Source organism: Mycteria americana, chromosome 1 (genome assembly GCF_035582795.1).
Source record: "Mycteria americana isolate JAX WOST 10 ecotype Jacksonville Zoo and Gardens chromosome 1, USCA_MyAme_1.0, whole genome shotgun sequence".
Taxonomy (NCBI): Eukaryota; Metazoa; Chordata; class Aves; order Ciconiiformes; family Ciconiidae; genus Mycteria; species Mycteria americana.
Window position 1 is genome coordinate 14,525,666 of NC_134365.1, and position 19,450 is coordinate 14,545,115.

Sequence of the window (19,450 nt, forward strand, 5' to 3'; positions counted from 1 at the left end):
ATCAAATCAAACTAGTAATGGATAATAAAGATGCAAACACCCTTGCTGTCCTGTGGGCAGGTGTGTCCCAGCTGGCTGAGGATACCCAACGTACTGACCCGCAGTGGAGCAAGCTGGCTGTAAAACCAGGTAGATTTTCCATATCTACACCCCACAGCAGCTCTGCCGGCCAAAGGGTTAACTACAGAACCAGGTTAATTGAGAAAGGGCACAAGCGACATAAAACCTCAGGGGAATTGCAGGGGCTAATTGAAAGAGCTCTGTGTTGCAAACACACCTACAATTGATTAAAATGAGTTGTAAACCAAAAGAGAGAGGGTCGGCAGAACAAAGCCAACATTAATTCTGGTAGCAGTAATTGATTATGGCAGTAAACATTAGACATTCAAATAAAAAGTGTCTATTTGAGCAAATGCAAAGAAATTGAGCCTATGAATATGAGCTCCCAAAACAATACAGAACTGTTGGGCAACTATAAAAATAATTTTTTATTTTCTACCAGCATGGCCACTAGACGCCTTGAAAAAGATCTAAACAGAAATTAAATAAACCACCTTCTGTTGATGGCATGCAGACTGCTACTGCTCAAGAAATGAATGATAACCTAACCCTTAAAGATCAATAGAAAGAAGCCAAGAATTTCTAAATGAGTTTTTCACTCCTCCTTAGCAGAAATCAGAAGAAAGATCATAGCAGGTTAATTCTAATTTAGCAAACTACTTTGAGAAATTTGGCATAAGGAACTGAGCCAGAAGGAAAAACATCTAACAGAGAAGACAATTATATAAAAAATCCAATTATCACAATTAGCTAGTTATACTGATTGGTCTATTATGAAATTTTCAGCACAGAGCTGCATTTCCAGGGGAGCTGGATGTGAGACTATGTAGGAGTGCTGAAAATTATTTGATGGGTTAGATTTTTGTAATGAGGTAAACAACACACAATTACACCACATTGCATATTGGGTTATTCTTCTGGGACTAAGGTGGCTCTCATGACAGCAGTGGCAGTTTGATCAAACCTTTAAAAGAGAAGCACATAGCTGCATTTATACCCTTCCTTTCAATTAAGAACAAACCAAAACCCAGTACTAGACCTGAGGAGCAACAATAAAAAATAAATCTGTGATTACAACCCATAATCTTACATCTGGTCATAAAGATTTCTTTTTATTTTAGTTATAATTGCTATTAATTAGCAGAATTCCTTATATCTCTTTCCTGTTCTATTATTTTTGCCTGCAAAGCATCCAAGTTATACAGAAGAGTATCCTCCTACAGGCTAACCACTTTCTAAAAGTCTGGAGGGGTTGTTTTTTCACTAGTTTTGGTCCTGTGACCTCAACTTAAGCTGCTTGTGCCCTGGAAAGCCAACTTTCTCCATCCCTCACCCAGAACAGTACAGAACAAACATGAGAGCTGGGGATTGCTGAGAAAGAACCGAGTCTCAAAACAGAAAATGGACACTTAAGACAGTATGAATGTCCACGCTTCCCAGCACATTGGCGATTTACTTCCTTCCATTACAGCTAATATTTCTTGAATACATAATGCACGTGTGCCTCTCTATCTCTTTTGATTGCTTTGTTCTTTACCTGCGGAGCACAGCTGCGCTGTTTAATGCAGTTCTCATACTGCATGCTGCTTTCTGCCACCTTCCTTTTCTTTGCCATGTAACCACATCATGCTCCATTCAAACCCACATTACGTGCCTTTCTCAGTCTCCCATCCTTCGTTAGTACCTTGTTGAAGTAGAGCGAGGAGCCAGATGAGATGACCCCACAGCCTTCTTCAGGCTTGACGATCTCTCCCCCAATAATTTCCTGCCACTCTGTCTTCAGGCTGTCTGGGTTCTCAAAATCAGACATGACAGTCGAAGGAAGGGGATTTTCAGGCTGACATTCAGTACCCCGAAACCCCGAGTCACACCTGGAAGGAAGCATAAACGTAACAAGCTTTTTTAAAGACTTTATTTGACACTGACAATTACTTAAGGTGGTGCACTGACCTTTTAAAATTAGACGTGAAATAACAAATCATTCTGGGATTGGAATTTTGGATCCTGGAAATAAACTAGAATAACTGGATAATGGAAAAAAGCTAGATCTTATTTCTAAAAAAACCCTGTGGTGTCCAGAAAGTTTGAAGCTGGCAGGCAGTAGTCTGTGCCCTTGGTATTGCACCCAAACTGACAGCGGCTGCCAAGCAGTGCTGAGCTGGTCCCTGCTGTCCTTCTGACCCAGCGAAACAGCTCCGGCACTGAGCTGGTCCCTGGGGTCCTTGTGAAAAGGGCTGGAGGGGCCACCAGGACACCTGCAGCAGGGCAGCCTGTGCCACTGAATGCTCTTCCAATGCCTGGATCTGCCAAGGGTATGGATTCTCCGACAGAGAGGTGTGGAGCAACCGGCTGTTAATGGTGCTTGAATGGTCTAACACCCTCATAGTGCTTTTATTCTTTTAATGTTTAATCTAAAAATAAGAACAACAGCAAAAAAAAAAGTATGCAAAATAATAGGATACTTGAAATATCAGAAGACCATTTTTCAGAGGAACTGGCAAATGCTTTATACCTGCAAATGCCGTGGTCGCACCAGCCATGCCCACTGCACATGTTGGGACACTGCTGTCCGATGTAGATGTTGTCTAAGGCCCATTCGTCTTGGGCTGTGTAGTAGCACTGACTCCAGCGGAAACGTGTGGCACTGGACCTTAAAACCAATAACAATGTTTTAATTTGCAATTCTTCACAGAACTGTAGGAAAAAAAGATAAAATGCAACTATAAAAAATGAAGTAAGTTGATATCACAATCACAGCCCAGCCCGCGAAGACTGGCACAACCAAAGACAGATTTTTGTAAATGAACTGTCGAGATGATGCCACTTGCTGCACGGGGCTGTATAATGGACTTTCCAGTCATTAATGACATTTCTGAGGAAGGCTGCAGAGGTGTTACAGGGACTTTGTTCATCATTTTAAGAGAAACCTGTCAATGAATATTATCGGATTTTTATTGCGTGCCGCTCTGTAAGGGTGACAGGATGCAAAACTAGAAAGAGGGATCTAGGGTGTGACTTTGATTTTTATATTTTTGGTCACAGTTAACAGGCTACAAATGGGGTATAAATCTTTCTTCTGATATTTATTATTAAAAAATCTATGAAATTAAAGTTCTTGAGTGTAAGCATTTTTTCCCTTTGAATACTGGCTATTGCCATTCAACAATAGTTGAGTCGTTTTTATTGGATATAGAAATTTCTTTTTGTCAGGATGATTCTAAAGTAGATTTTGCTTACATATCACTGGTGACATTACAATCACCAGTTTTTCCTGTTTCATAGCACCTATATTTTTCCACATTGCAAATAGCTTGCTCTTGGCCAACTACTCAAACAAAATCTGTAACACCCAAGTTTTGTGGTAGGGAATCATTGGATTAGATTACTTGCCTATATATAACTAAGTTCTGGATATTTGTAATATTCTTCAAGCAGAAAACCTTGCTGTAGTTTCCCCTTTCCAGTTAAATAGTTTCTCTTCAACAGCTTTATTTTTCTTTATTATAGTGGAGTTAGGTAACATTATCTATTAAAAAAAGTGCTTGATGTTGGCCCTCTAGGAGATTGTCCAATTGATATCGACATTTTCCATGTTGAGTGACTCCTGCTAGCCAAACCCAGCCTGACATCTGCCACCTTCAAAAAACAAGGCCAGAGAAGAAACTGAATCATGGGAAGAGTAATTTTTGTCACCATCGAGCCTTTCCAAGCTGCCCTGCCAACCTGTGCACATCCAACAGGTTACAGGCATTGGCTAGCGGCAGCTCCCAGCTGGTGGGCGCAGGGACCCTCCGCTCCATGCTCGTGCCAGAATGATATTAAGAAAAAAATATTGCATGTGAAGGGAAACAAAGATGGAAAATCATTCATCGTGCTGGAGCAAAAGGGACTGTGCCAGCTGCGTGACAGGTCTGGGAATATAGGGGTGGGGGGGCAATGTGGGCGCTGAGGCTGGGTCACAGAGCTGTGGAGGGGATGGGCAGGGAAAGCAAGGCTGACTGCAAAGAATTAAAAATCAGATGTTAAACTGGGACAGACCTGTGCCTGGCCAAGGGCCGACTGGGTGGGCTGCGGATGAGAAGCAGGAGGTTGCTACAAGAAGTAGGAGCTTCTTTCCTAGCTTGTTTCTGAGCCATATGGCTATGATATGATGGCATGGGATATAATGCTATTACTTTAATTTAACCGGTCCCCCCCCAAAAAAAAATTATGTTGAATGACCTCTTACAATGAATACTGTAAAGGCTGTATACTGCCTTTACAGTACATATACTTGTACATCCTGCTTGCATGTATGGAAGTGGAAAAACATATAGAGGTGGCCTGTGCAGCTAAAATGGACAGTACAGCAGAGCAGTTAACTATCCAGTTGCATACTACAAGCATACAAAGATTATTTCAGGGCATACTTGGAGAAATTTTTAGAATAGCAATTTTTAATTTCTTTAAAAAACAAGTGAAGCTGCCTAAGGGCTTGATTTTTCATTGAAATTACCCTTGTTGTCTGTTTTAAGTATCTGCTTGATATTGAAAATACTGTAAGCATTTTTACAGCATGCAGTGCTAATCTGCAGGGGCAGATCTGCCGACTAAATACTCCCTCAGGATGTAATGTATTGATGGGTTACATTACAAGAGCTATGAATTATCCATTAAAAGTGCACAATGCCAGTAATCTGCACACAAAGGACTTCCTAAACTTGCATAGGCACAATGGACAGTCAATATTCACCACAGTTATTTACTGTTTATTTTCTGAGTGCTCTGAAGCCAGCACATCACCTCGGTGATGTTCACATTCACTGCAGAGCATCAATGGCACCGCAGAGAACCCTGATAACGGTAATGACTGGTGTTAACTCTCATGTGCACTGAGGAAAATAACAATAGTGAAACCAAAGAGAGGTTTTATAGCAGGCAAAAAACCCCCCATGACCTCCCAGCACAATAAAACGGTGTCACGTTTTTTGTCCAGGTGACAGGAGAGAGAGCATCGCGGCCAGGCTCCTCCGCTTTTTGTTAGTGAAGGTGGGCGGGTAGAGGTGGGGTGTGCGGCTCTTGTAGCCCCAGGGGTGTTTACAGCACATTGGGGGGGATTTACAGTGATACAGGGCAATGTGGACATCCCGTGGAAGTCCCTCGGTGCCAAACAAGTGGCGGTGTCCCCCGAGCACAGCACATTGGAGGGGATTTACAGTGATACAGGGCAATGTGGACATCCCGTGGCAGTCCCTCGGTGCCAAACAAACAAGTGGCGGTGTCCCCCGAGCACGGTTCCCGGTGCTGCTCGGGGTGGTGTTGATGGCGTTTCCCCAGCCACGCGCCGTCCCTGGGTGCAAACGTCCCTGCAGGGTGGCTGCGGGGGTGCATCACGGCTGGTTTTGGGGCACCGGGCTCACACCCACCCTACACAAACAGCGGGGAGAGCCCACCCACGGGCAGTAACAAGGTACCCCTCCGTGCCGGGGCAGCACTGCGCCTGAAACCCTGCCTAGAAGACCCCTGTGCGGCACCGCTGCGGGGCTGTTCCCAGGGCTGGCCCCACACTGCAAGGCGCAGAGCCGACACCGGGGCTGACAGCCCGTGCTGGGGCTCGCGTGGGCTTCACATGAGCAAAAGGTTTCTCCGGACAAGCTCATCCTCCCCCGCCGGCTGCAGGGGGCTGCCCGGGCGCAGGGGACTGCCACCCTGCAAGGCGCAGGGCACAGAGCCGCGCTGCTGCGGCAGCTCCGGCTGCCTCCGCGAGCCTCAGCTGTTGGCCGTACGTCAAGCTAAGGGGGAGCTCAGCTCCGCTCGTTACTTAGAAGCTCCCCCAGATGAATGCAGCAATGGCAGGAGATTTATTTCCCTCATTTAAGGGGAGGGGAGGAAGGGAGGCGTCGCGTTGCCGCCCGGAGATGAACATGCGGCTGAAGCGGAGGTGTGTGCATCAGCCGGACGGCTGGGGGTGGTCCCCGGGGAGCCACGTCCTAGCGGGCAGGGTTATTTTTAGCTGCAGACAAAGAGATCTCTCCCCTGGGGACAGCTTTGCCGCTGCGGGAATCCTGCGGCCCCCGAGCTGCCGCAGGGCCAGGGGCCGCCCTCCCCTTCCCACCCAGCGGGGCGGTCACGGGGGGCGTGTGGAAAGCGGGGCCCCCGGCACACGGCTGCGGGCGGCAAAAGCTCTCACGGATCCGGATTCCTCTCCGGGCGAGGGGAAACGCGTGTTAGGCTGAACTCGCAATTGCAAAGCAACGCTGCTGAAAGGGCGGTCCTGCTCGCTGTTTCTGAAAGCTTTCCAAGGCTGCTCTGCACCTCAAGGTAACAACAGCTTAAGAGGATTATGCTGTTAAAAATGGTAATCAACAATTTAAAAAAGCCATGTTAATGGCTTTTTTGTTAAAAGAGAATATGTTCAAAAAGAGAAATGTTAAAAGAGAATAAGGAGCTGAGTGTCAGCTGCATTCTCAGTGATAAAATACTGGCTTTCTGGACAGTCACCACTTGGACACCTATTCAAAGGGGAAGTGCAGTATCGAGGAGTTATGAAAGCATTTTATTACAAGCAAAATAAACCTTCTCAGTTCCTCGTATTTCTTCCCAGTTTTGTTGATGCTACTGGAAGGCAATCTGGCTTTCTGACGACATTATATCTAAGTCAGGTTGATGTCAAATAAAAGTCACTGTTGTTGCGTGACATTTTACACGAGCACAAGGAAATCATGGTGAGTCCCAGATGTATTGCGAGTGAAACGATGTTCTTTCTGCTATAAAATTTTTCGGATATGTGATTTAAAATAAAATCATTTTCTTCTCTCCTGATATTAAAAACCCTAATGATCTAATGCAAATTTGTAGCTGATAAAATTATATTTGCTACCTTCTGAGTTACCATAATTACATTTACCCAATTATCCTGAAACTCTTATTCAGTCATTAGGTGTTGATTTGTTTATGAAGTCAGCAACTGACAGCTGCTTGTATCTCATTAAGGCCTGTTCATATGTAAATGCCTCCCATAAAACTGAAATTAATTTTCATCAGTGTTAGAAATGTTCCGTTCAAGTACAATACAATTTCAGCAAGCAGGTGCATACATTTCATTTCTCCAATACAAGTCTCACTGTTGCAGCAGATTTCCTAACACCCCAAATCTTGGATAACGCAGGGACCTTGTATACTCATGCTTGCCAGATGCAGAACATCTACAGATGTGCAGAAATACCAGCAGGCCCAGAAAGTTTTACAAGAGAAATAGGTGCTCTTATGAACAATTTTCTGGCTGCATGAGCACAGTAACGCAGCCTGATGCTACCTCTGCACCCAAGGTGCAAACCCTCAGCAAAGAGCTGTGCATGCAGGGATAAAGCTCTGGCAATCCTAGCGGGGCTGTGCTGGGGTGGCAGGGCATGTCGAGGCTACCGAGGGCCAGAAGAAGGCTAATCAGACCTCAGGCCCCGGTCCCGAGTCCTCGTTTAGGTGATTTGTTTCCCTGAGCAGTAAGCACAAGGCGGGCTGCGTATTTGGCAGCCCTTGTCTTGTGGGGCTGAGCCAGAAGGAAGGGCCCCAGAACCCCCTTCCCCTCGCCCTGGTTTTGGGAAGGCCGCCGAAGACCTGCCTCTCACCCTCTGCACTGGTTTTCCTGGCCGTTACTAAGTTTTCACCCATGGGTGGTTGTGGCAGCAGCGTGGGTGGGGAAGGGAGAGGACAGGGAGGGAGGGTGCCCCGAAGAAGAGCCCTATGGACCATATTCGCTGCCAGGCCCCCGGGGTGATGCCCTCTGTGTGGCTGGGCTGGCGGAGGAGCTCTGCACATCAAATGTTCGCCAGTAACCCCCAGGTTTGTAAAGGCAGAAACTTGCCCTCTGTTAGTGCATGTCCTTTAAAAATGCGAAAAAAATCCCCTCCCAATCTCAACCCAAAGGAGCGACTGAGCCCTCAGTCTGCTCCTTGCCGGTGGAGAGGAGGGAAAAAAGAGGGGAAGCGGCTGAGATGCGTCTGGTGTGTTGGATTGCTTTTGGTGGGGAACATGCAGCCATCCTTCGTCTTCACCCTGATTGCTCCACAGCAAAACAGTCATACTGAAAAAGTGTTTTATGAAGAGCAAAGTAATGTTCAGTGGTAATTTGTACCTTAATTACAAACAAAACTCCTAACAGACGGGACTCCCTTCGGATACAAGATAAAGTGTGAAATATTTATGATTTGTGCACAGCATAAAATAGGAACCCGGCTATTATTTCATCATAATTTCTCCCCACAGTTTCCTAAATTAAAATGGAATTATTTGCTTCTGTCACCTCATATGCTGAGGAAAATTATTAGATCCTAAAGAAAAAAAAGCCCACAACATTGGTATTAATATCAACTATACAGTGTATAATAATAACTTCGAGTACTTATAAATAAATTTAAAAATAACAGTCTACTTTGGAGTATATCCTGCAAAATTGTAGACACTTTCTAAACTCCTAAGTGCCTGTGTGAGCCACAGTTTTTACCGCTGGTGGCACATAACGGCATGTAAGATTTAGTACATTATAATCTAACTACACAGCAGCTATTCATAGACTTACTTGTGCCACTTGGTATTACCTAACCTGTACACTTTAAGGATTCAATATTTGCCCCTGATGTTTTGCCTGGAAATAAGAAATTCTGAACATTCTCTGTACAGTAAAAATGGCCAGTATGTTGGTCATCTGAAGGTACGTTGGTCATATGTTGGTCAAAAGAAGGTATCGTCGTGGGGTGGTTAATAGAAATAGGTTGTGTTGAGGCCATGGAGAGTGCAGAAAAATGATGAAGGACAGGGAAATACAATGATAACTTAATCTGAGCAAGCTCTCATTGCAGTTGATGTGATGGATTCAGGTCAAACATAAGCAAGGTGTAATGCTAATTGGAATAATTTAATTCTAAAATGAAGGAAGTCCTTAAGATTATTGAGATTTATGACAACTTTTTATTCGTATATTATAATAAAGCTTTTAAAATAAATAATAGAAGAAGTCATCTAGTCAAATAAAAATGTTAGGGCAGGCAAAACAATTTTGATTACAATAAGATTAAAAGGGTAGGGCTTTCTGATAATTTTTGTTGCTGTTTTTTGCAGAAGAGAATGCTATTTTTGAACACATGCTATCAAAAGAAACAAAAGGTAAAAAATTCCCAGAAATGAATCATTAGTTATTGTTTATACAAGGCTTTGGTCTGAAGATGTAAACAATAAGGAATGTGCAAAATAAAAATTAACAATCCAAATAAAGCCTTCCTCCAGTGGGCCATTTACAGACAAGCACCACTATTTTTGAAAAGGTCTGAACTTTATTAGAAGAGTCACAGTATGTATTAAAAACAATCCTAAACAATAGTTTCTGGTGACTTCACCAACATTTCACTCTCTAATTATGTAAGGAAGGTATTTTATGTTAAATACCTGCAACTGGTCAGCCCTGGTACCCTGACATTCCCCCACCCACCAGCTTGAGTATGATCTACAGAGGACTTGATCTCTGTCATAGCAATATCAAAGTAGATTAACTATCTGCACCCAAAAAAAAAAAAAAAAGAAGAAAGAAATGCTCACCAAGTCTTCTGTGGTAAAAGGACGGTGATTCTTCTCCACTGAGTAAATTCGCTGGCGTGGTAAATACTTGCTGATGTAAACTCCTGACAGCTTGGCATACTGGGAAGACATTCCTTGAAGTAAAATATTTCAAAACCAGATTTAACATTGAGGCAGAATTGGGAACAGAAGCGACGGTTGAACATTCATGGAACCAGGAGCTTGCCTGGGTCCAGATGTTGCAGCAAAAGACCCAGAAGCAGAAAAATCCTGGCATGATCCAAAAAATTTATCATAAAACTAATAGTAGTACAATTCAGGATAGGAGAAAACCATATGACTTGTTTAAAGAGGTATGTTTGGCATTAGTGACTAGTAATTTTTTGTTTTCCTCCATGAGGATGTCTAGCTCCTTTTTTTACTGTTCTCACCCCAGCATCTAGCACTGACTAATGGAGTAAGTCTACAAGGCCACTGAGGAATAAATCTATGAAAGTGACCTCCAGACCATTATACCAGTCATTTTAGAGGACTGCTTGTGAGGCCTGGGGATGCTGGGTCCCCCCACTCCCTCCACCTGCAGTGGGGAGCAGCAGTAGGAATGGCCAGAGCCACATGGAGCACCCAAACGCGGTCTACTGAAGTTGCCTCCAGAGGCCCTTACCATGCTCTGCAGCTGTATTAACTTTGACACCTACAACAAGTGGTGTAAACTCCGCCTTCCTGCTTCTATGATTCTTCCTGTATTTAACTCAGATTCCTAGAGAGGTCTATTCCCCAAACTTTCTTTTTTATTTTCAGAAAATCTGATTATTATCACATTTTTATATTAAATATAAACACAGTCCATTTTCCCAACCTCTTAAGTTTTCTAGACCTGCCCTTCCCATGTTACTCCATTTTTCTGCAATATTCCATTCATTTATTTATATATTGCTACCACAGTACCCAAAACTTTTGTGTCATGGTTTTGATGAGGTACTAGTAAAGCGCTTGAATGTTCAACCTGGTTGTTCAATGAACAACCTGAATGTTCAATGAACAACCTGTGTGTTCCTTTTCTAGCTACCCATTCAGAGAGTCCCTTCTGCCACTGCTGCCCCAGCACAGCTCCTCCTGACCCTCCCCACCTCTCCGAGAGTCTTTCGCTGTTGGCTGCTGTGCTCACCCCATGTAGAGTGTCAGGCACAGGGGGGACCTCTGGGACAGACACTCGCCTATGCAAGTAGCACACTTTGCATACTTTGACTGCTATGAAACTAATAATAAAGCATTGATACTCTACAGTAGTTAAAACAATTAAGAATATTAATATAGTTAAATTATATAGTAGTAATTATATATTAAATATGAAGAAGGGAAGAATATATTATTTTACAGAGAAATTTATTGCTCAAATATCTAAGAGTATTAAATGAAAACCTGATAGCTTATTCCTTTTTTTTTTCCACTAGATTTTCTAAAGGCTTAATTTCCTTTCCAGCAGTTTTCAAACATTTTTCATTGATTCATCTCCCCTAAAAGATCTTATAAAATAGGATCTGATCAGTGCGTGCGAAGCAAACAAAACTTTCAAACATTTTAATTAATTAGTGTTTTGTGTATTTGCCAGATTACATCCTTGAAATACACTACAAATAGCCTTCTCTATTACTCTTTTTATCACAGCAACATGGGTGGTGTGAGAAAATTGATTTGGCTGCAAGTTCTCCTCTCTGAACTCAGCTCCGTTGAGAGAGGAAAGGAGCGCTAAAATCTGAAGGCAACTGATCTTCCATTGATGGCAAGGACAAACCCCAAACACCCACCTCTAGGAACTATTCTTGGACACCATGATGATGCCTGCTAGGTATAAAAGGCATGAACATTGTTTGAAATACAGTATTTATAGCTTTCCTCTGAATTCTTAAGGTAAGAATTAAGGTAAGAAAGCATTGGATTTGCAAGGTTTAAAAAATCAGTTATTGCCATTTCTTTACTCTGCCCACCAAAGTAAACGTGGCGAAACACAACATGGCAAAAGGTAACAGGACAATGCTTTCATTGCCCATAGAAGAAGTGGAACTGGACGTTCAAATCCCTCTGTGAACCTACAGAGCAGGCAGTGAAAAGGCACCAGGGCAAGTTCCCTGACACCCTCTGGACCTGCTCGGAGGCAGCCGAAGGGCCTTGGTTAGTTCACCCTGAGGCCAGGGAAAGTCCAGCTTGCCATCTAAGAGGAAAAACAAAAGCACAAATTATGGCCAAATGCGCTATTCACATTTGTGCTGAGACAGGGCTGAGCCACACAGGGAAATAGCAGCCAACACTGCTATTTGCACTTCTAGCAGAGACGGGGAAACAGCCGGTCATTATGGCCCTGGACTGTGTTTGAACCAGGGATGGGAGATGAAAGGCTCCACATTACAATCCCCCGAAGGAATGCACTTTCCATTTATGAAATGGCTGCGCACAAGGGCAGAAAGAATTCCTATCCATTTAAATGCCAGGAAACAGTAGATGCATTTTGCTTTGAAAAACAAAGCAATAGCGCAGGCAAGATCTCGGCCATTACTCTGTAGCTCTGTCTAACTGTGCCTCAGTTCTTTTCTCAGACTTGGTCCATTCCTGTCACAATTTAGTGTTTCAGGCTCTCGGATACCTTTCTTCCAAATAGCAGGAAAACCAGTTTTAATACTTCTATTATTCATTTTGACTGACTCCAACTGAGAATTTCTTTATAGAAAGGGGAATGAGGAAAACATCCTCCTTTGTTCAACGCCACAAGTATATTTCAGGTGATCTTTGTATAAGCAGAGTTTATGGAAGACAAAGGTCCTCGCTGCCAGCCTCACCTCCTGAACAAGATGCCACGTGAGGCCATGGTTGGTGGAGTAGTCCAGTTTCACCTGGTTGTCCATATGAGGAGTAAACGCCTCACCACAGCCCATCACCAAGTTGAACTGTATCATATACGAAGCTCCGATCTGCATAGACTGGGTCTCCACGTAGCGCATGCTAGAAGCTAACTTTGAATCTCCTGTAAAACTGAGAAATGTAAGGAAAGAATCAGGATCCATCCCCAAAATAATTCAGAAGGGAATGTTATGAATGGTTCTGGGTTAAATACAGCGATGCTTCTTTCTTTGTTTTGTAGATTGGCACATGGGATGAGAGCACGCACAGAAGCATCTTTCCGTTGGTACTTCTGCAAATTACCAGGAAGGCCTTGAAGTATCCCAGAGTGTGAAACACTGAATTATTCTGTTAGTTCTTACTATATGCTCTTTGTATTAAGGATCAAGTTAGGATCAAGCAAAGGATAACACACAGAAAAAACAACAAAAAGAAAGTTCATTCCCCAGGAGTGTCTGTTGCCTAAGGTCATGTCACAGTAACAGCTGTAATTTCATTCAAAAACCGAACAGTAAAGATACACTGCATTTAGTTTAAAATATTCTTATTACATAGACTTTTTATTCCATTGGTTTTTCAAGTGATTCTATATGCAATGCATTCACTGATTTTTGACTGTGTTTCAGAATTAATATCGCCTATCATCAGCTTCCTTTCTGCAGGATATACTGATATCAGTTATATTATCCAGTAGATTGGAGAAGATAATTTTGTCAGTATTAATGTTTGGAACACACCAAGCCTCATATATGATACAAGGTACCCAGTTATCACATACATGGTAACACAATATATAGTTTGAAATTACAAGGTTATTTCAATTTAAATGCAGGTTTTTCTTCTATGCACTATTCAAAAGGAAAAAAAAAACCAAATGCAAGAGAGGTATAAGGAGGAAGTAATAACAACTTAAACTTTGAATCCTGCACACTAGCCTTCAAAACAGAATGTTTTTAAGAAAGTTCACATAGAATGAAAATTGCCTCCCTCTCCTTAGCTTGAGATGTTTAGTGTCTTCAGAAGTACTGTAGTCCTTTCAGCTTCAACATTTTCTAAGACTATTCTTAAATGTGAACAATTTAGGATAGGGATTGCATCTTTTTAAAGAAAATCACTGCAAATCATCATGCAAAAATAAAAAGCTACATTCAGTACAGTGGTGATGAAGAGAATAATCTAGTTCAAGGTTGTCCTTATAGTTGAGTAAGTTACAGTTTATCATCTTAAATAAGAAATCCTAATCTTTCAATACCGTACAATAAAACATCTTAGCTTCTACCCCTGTAAAATTCAAAGTCACGACAAAGTCAGTGTAAGGACTAGGAATACAAGTCAGCGTTACTGAGCACTCTTTTAAATTAATTCACTGACCCACACTGTTTTCTATAGTGTCCTTTCCAGAGACAGAGCAGTTAAGCCATAAATGTCAGCATCCTACCTTAAAGCTTTAGAAGAAATTACTGAAAGCTGACATTAGTTTTGTCATTATCAAATTGCTGTTACTTGGCACAAGTTAAGAGCCAGGCTCCTTTTTACTCTCTGACTTTACTCTCTGTGACTTCATTTTCTAAAGGATGATCCAACTCATGGCACCATATGAAACTACCCAGTCTCCGTCTATCAGCACCACGAACTGACTGTGGATGGACATTCCCTTCACTGCTGGGGCACTGTCATGGACAACTGGACCAGGAGGCAGTAAGTTGCCTTGGAAAACTGTCTCTCAGCTGTTTGCTCTTGCAGTCAGTGTTGTGTTTTTCTTGTCAATGGGAAGGATAATTTTAAGTTGAGCAGAGGGTATCATGTACACTCGTCAGTGGTCCAGCTGGCAATCTGTGGTTTGTGTCTTCATTGTTAGAACTGAATGCATCTCAGAAGAATTTGTTTGGATAATGCCCAATTTTTTTTTTCCAAACTTTATCCTGTACTTTTCAAAATGACAAAAACTTGCAAATTTAAAAGTTAAAGCTGACTTGATCTGACATAGTTTTAATTTCTGCAATGCAGCTTGAAATTTCATGGCTGCTGTGGGAAATCAAAGTTTTACCAAAGCCCTCTTGGGAAATCTGTGCCAGTACATCCAGGTTCTTCAGGTATCAGTCAGCCATGTGCAGTGTAATCAGCTGAAAGTTATATGTAGCAATGATTTGGAAAATGATTTGGCATTGCACACGTCAACCTGGGCACAATACATCACGGTTACCTAAAGCTGATCTGAACAGAATAAAGGAGTTGAAACTAAAGTTTGATGAGGCGTCTGCCCAGAAGCTGTCTTCCCCAAAGTGATGGAAGAAAAGTGAAGGACCGGTGCTCAGCGTAGGTGCAAACAATTAAATGTTTCTTTTTGTCTTTGTCTCCACAAAAATTCCCTCTTTTCAATATTACTGGTGTAAAATTAGAAAAAATTCTTAAGCTCTGATCTTTTTTACTGGTGGCATTCAGGTCATGAGTAAAACACTTTTAAGTTTAGTATTCATTTTCATGTAATAATAACTTAGCCCCTGGATATTGTACGCACTACATTAAGTAAGCATTGTCTTAAAGTCAAAGCAGCTCTTTAAAATGGATATTAAAGAAATGTGAAAAAGGAAGCTAGTGAGGAGATGAAGACAATCTGTGATGCTCCATAAGAAGCTCTTTTAAGGTTAGGAAATCACATTATGTGTTCACAAAGTCCTTTCTCATCCACAAATTGCGTTCAGCTGAACAAGGGCAGCATTAAAGGTGAGGGCTCCGCCTTACTGGCCGCTTCTTCTCTTTCCAGCTCTCCCATGTATGTGGTTAGGGGTATGCTCTTCTGCTGGAATACCAAATGTTTTCTTTCTTTGTTCTGGGAGTCACGCAGCTGGAATGTGTTTCCGGATTTTGTAAAAGACAGACTAATGTCCCTGGCATAACAATAATTAACTAAAAAATCTTCAGAAATGAGAATGCAAAGGCTACATTTTTGTATACATATGTAGCTGTGAGTTGGTTTCTAGCGCGTATATAATGAGACCTGCGGAGGCGCAGGAACACAATACCCATAGGTGCCCTCAGAACAATCGCTCTCCCTCCAAGCACTGCCAACTAATTGGTACTTCTGGGAATGATATCACAGACAATGTCAGCCAATCTGTGCTGCTCCAAACTGCTCTGGGATCCCCAGAGTTACCACGTTTTCAAGGCCGGTACTTTCAGGAATACTGAAAAGCCATTTGGATGCAGCTGATTTTATAAAGCTGCATTGGCCAATAATATTGATGTGATGGCCGAATGCTCACACCAGCCCCAGCTCTGCTTCCACCAGAGGCAGGAGATGTTTATGGCTTTTTCTATCACATCGTACCTACTTTGTTAAATAATTCCTAAACGTATTCATATATTTTAATTAAGTCAATTACCTGAAAGAAACTTTCTGGATGTTACAGAGTAATAATTAATCTAAAAGACAAAACATTTTATAAACACAGGTAAACTATCAAGCTGATGTAAGGTAGCTGTATTATATTGCTCCATAAGGACAGTGCCTTATGAGCCAGATTTACAGTCTTCCCCCAGGCTGCTCCAGGGACAGAGGGACACTCTATTGTCCGTTACACTGAGTTAAGTCATAATGTCATAATCTGACTGGAGACAGTTTATTTATATAACGCTATTTTATTTGTGTCCAGATGAATATTAAAAAAAAAAAAAAGTTTTACTGTCCTTATCAATAATTAAATGCATTTCAGCAAGTGGCTGTAAATATTCTGTAACGCTCCAGAAGCTTTTGGGTCAAAACCTTGCCTGTGTATGAGCATTTTGGAGAAGCGATGAATTAACATACAGCATCAAACACTTCATTTAAAAACTGTTCCGGAGTCCTTTCAGTATACTCAATACACTTGCTGTAATAAAGTCTAAGAACCAATCTGAAACCAGACGTTGACGGTTACAATCAAATCAAGTGACTGTTCCAGATATAGACCATTATAAAGCATTCAAAAGTCACCTTTGCTCAAAACATATGTATATCAACAAACCTCTCTTTTCTAAATGTAGTCAGATATTGGAAAGAACAACCTCCCTCTTCAACAAAAATAAAAATCCCCCTTGTCAGTTTTCCCCAATTTTAAGGATAAATATTTCAGATTCTGAGGCAGAAATGGAGGCCTAATAGACAATTAAAGGCAATTCAATGAAAACGGGCCTCGGGATGACACCCTGTAAAAATGATTTATAGCATATTTACCATAGTTCTCCTAATGAAAAAGCAGTTGTCAGACTTTTCTCAAGAGGACGGTGTCAGTGCTACTGCAAACTCTGCTCATAGAAAGTCATGAGTTAGAAAATGAGAACCAAATGGACTCACAGCTGGGAAAAGCCAACAATAATTAATTTAACTAGCAGCCATTTGTACAGACTTTGTGTAAATTTAAAAATTTCCCTTGAGAGGAACAAGGTCAGTGAAGGATAGAGTTCATGTCTTCCAGTGATAATGAAAAATACTTATACATAAATAGCAAGGAAATATTTCAAAAGCTTTGATTCTTTATTTGATGCATGGAAAGTTCAACTTTTCCACTATGACCGAGCACTACAAATCCTAGCCAATATATGGGATGGAGAATTTAGCTTAGCATTTATTATTTTGATTCTGATTTAGAGTCATAGGAGGAAAACAGAGGAACCTCTGCTATCTTAAATAACCTATCCTCCTCCCCATGATAAACTGGTCTTACAAGAACAGAGGGAAAACAATGTCATTAAAGAGCTTTCATTCCAACTCTTTGATGAAGAAGATGCAAACAGTTTGAGCCCTAACGTGTTGTTTCATTTTAATGAGCAGCGAGTACCTTCCTTGTCCTTATTAAAGTGGTTAATGGTGCTTCTACTGCCTCATTATCACCACTAGAACACATTCGGTGTTGTTTCTACTGCTAAGGCAGCTCCTTTTAGTTTGACAGATGATCAGAAAGTCAAATCAGATTGCTCAGAGATACTTGTTAATAAAATTCCAACAGTGTTTCTCTGAGTGCCCATGGGGACGCTAAAATTATTTATATTTTCTTGAGGTTTTCTATAATTACTGTGATTGTACTTTCTCCAAATAAATATATCTATGCCAATTAAAGCCATACTGGGTATATATGTTGATCAGACTAGCATGAAACTGTTATGTTGTTTTAATCAAAACATAGAGATTAAATTGAGCTTCCCTTGTATTAATTCCAAATGTTACACTTATGTACTCCAGAATTTAATGTTTATGAAGCAGGTTAATGTTTTACTAAAAAAGCTTATTTTTACACAATCCTAACAGAATTTTCTTTTTCTTTGTTTTTCACTTCTTTTTTCTTTTCTTGCCTTTTTTTGCTTTGGGGCATGTGATGTTTTCTTGCTTTTGTTTCTAAACACACAGCACATTTTAGGCATAATTGCAATATGTCATAATGCTGATCACAGTGTAAATGACTAAATGGCTATAATACCAGACACAATAACTACCAATGACTAATGTCATTCTACCAACACTCTGCTGCCTTTCCTTTTTGGAGTGTAAACTAATGGCTATGTAAAGAGATCTGAACATCACTTACAAAATATTCAGAGTTTGTACTTAACGGATTATTTCATAACCTGTATACCCATATTAACCTGACTGGATTTTAAGTGAAGATTGTGAAAGTTTTCTGAATTGTTTCTATTAGGATATTCTTTAAATATTTTGTGGGGAAAGAATGCTACATTCAAGGTTCCCATCAAACATAAATCTCTGTGCAATGGGGTGTAAAAACTTACTGCTAATTGCAATTAGATTAGCAACTGTATTTTTGTCCATAATGTGAGGATGAGACACAATTACCCTGAATAGCTGCCAGAAAGACTCATTTGCAGAAATCGCTTGGTTCTTAGCAGGATGAATAGACAAAGAAAACAAAAGTAGAACAGAAATGAATACGTGTTTCTCACCAAAGAGTCCAGTCATGTCCACAGTAGGGCTGAACATTTCCCAGGTAGAATCCCAGAGACTGTGTGACTTCAACTAGGTTGGTGAAGTCCAGACTGATGCTATTGAAAAGCACAGAGGTCATGATGATTTCATCGATCGCCCACACATCTTCGCCTTGAGAAGAGTGATATGGTTGCCACCATCTGAACTGAATGCCAATCTGTCTTGCATCTTCAGGCAGCTCCACTGAAATGATTCTGGAAAACAAAACAAAATTATTAGTGAAAGTTTTGCTGTTTGTAGTAATTCCATGGGGATGTATTTTATGGTTATTTTTTTCTTACTGACGCTAACAATCATGGGTTAAATTCAGCCCAGAAATACCTTAGCATCTGCTGGTATAGCTTCTACCACTGACAGGGACAGGGGAATCGTTCGTTCTCTTGGTAGTCAATGTATTTATTGAAAGACAGCCGTGTGCAAAAGCCATCAATTTTGTAAATTTTACTAATACTGTGGAGCTCTCTGTAAATTTTACAGTTGCTCTTGCTTGCCAGGAGAAACCTGAATGCCCTCCATCTGAAACCCAGCTGCAGGCCAGGGGCTTAGGCTGCCAAAGGGATGATCAGCTGACAAATATTTACAAATTCCAGCTCCGCTTTCTCAGACTCAGTGGGTTTTATCCTGATCTGAAGAGATGCATCTTCTTAGCATCTGTGCTTGTTTCTGCACAGCACTGATGTCATGCCTGTGTTGGTCTTGTCCTAGAAGAACCCATCCCTCTAAATTGCCACGTTCAAAGGGGAAAAGGTTCATCTTGTCAGACAGTGTGATTGTGTGTGGTCTCTTATGGCACACATTCTTCTGTAGTTGCACAGAGATGCAACTGGAGGTGAGTCCCAGGCGCTTCTCCTGGTATGCAAGGTCACCTGATTTGTCATGGCAGCTATGTCAACAGACCTATAATTGACAAACTGCAAAGAAAATTAAGAGCAATATCTAATTTCCAGGAGCAATTATTGTATACAGCAGCGG

General features: G+C 41.5%; 1 protein-coding gene across 1 annotated transcript in view; it reads right to left on the bottom strand.

Moving 5' to 3' along the window:
* Nucleotides 1-19,450, bottom strand: part of RELN (reelin) — a 293,553-nt gene that overhangs the window by 75,501 nt on the left and 198,602 nt on the right. Inside the window, exons 20-24 of the mRNA XM_075491501.1 lie at nt 18,436-18,672; nt 12,441-12,633; nt 9,628-9,740; nt 2,573-2,710; nt 1,745-1,931 (exon numbers count right to left, since the gene is read on the bottom strand). Of these exons, the coding sequence (XP_075347616.1) occupies nt 1,745-1,931; nt 2,573-2,710; nt 9,628-9,740; nt 12,441-12,633; nt 18,436-18,672 (868 nt within the window). The remainder of the gene's footprint in view (nt 1-1,744; nt 1,932-2,572; nt 2,711-9,627; nt 9,741-12,440; nt 12,634-18,435; nt 18,673-19,450) is intronic.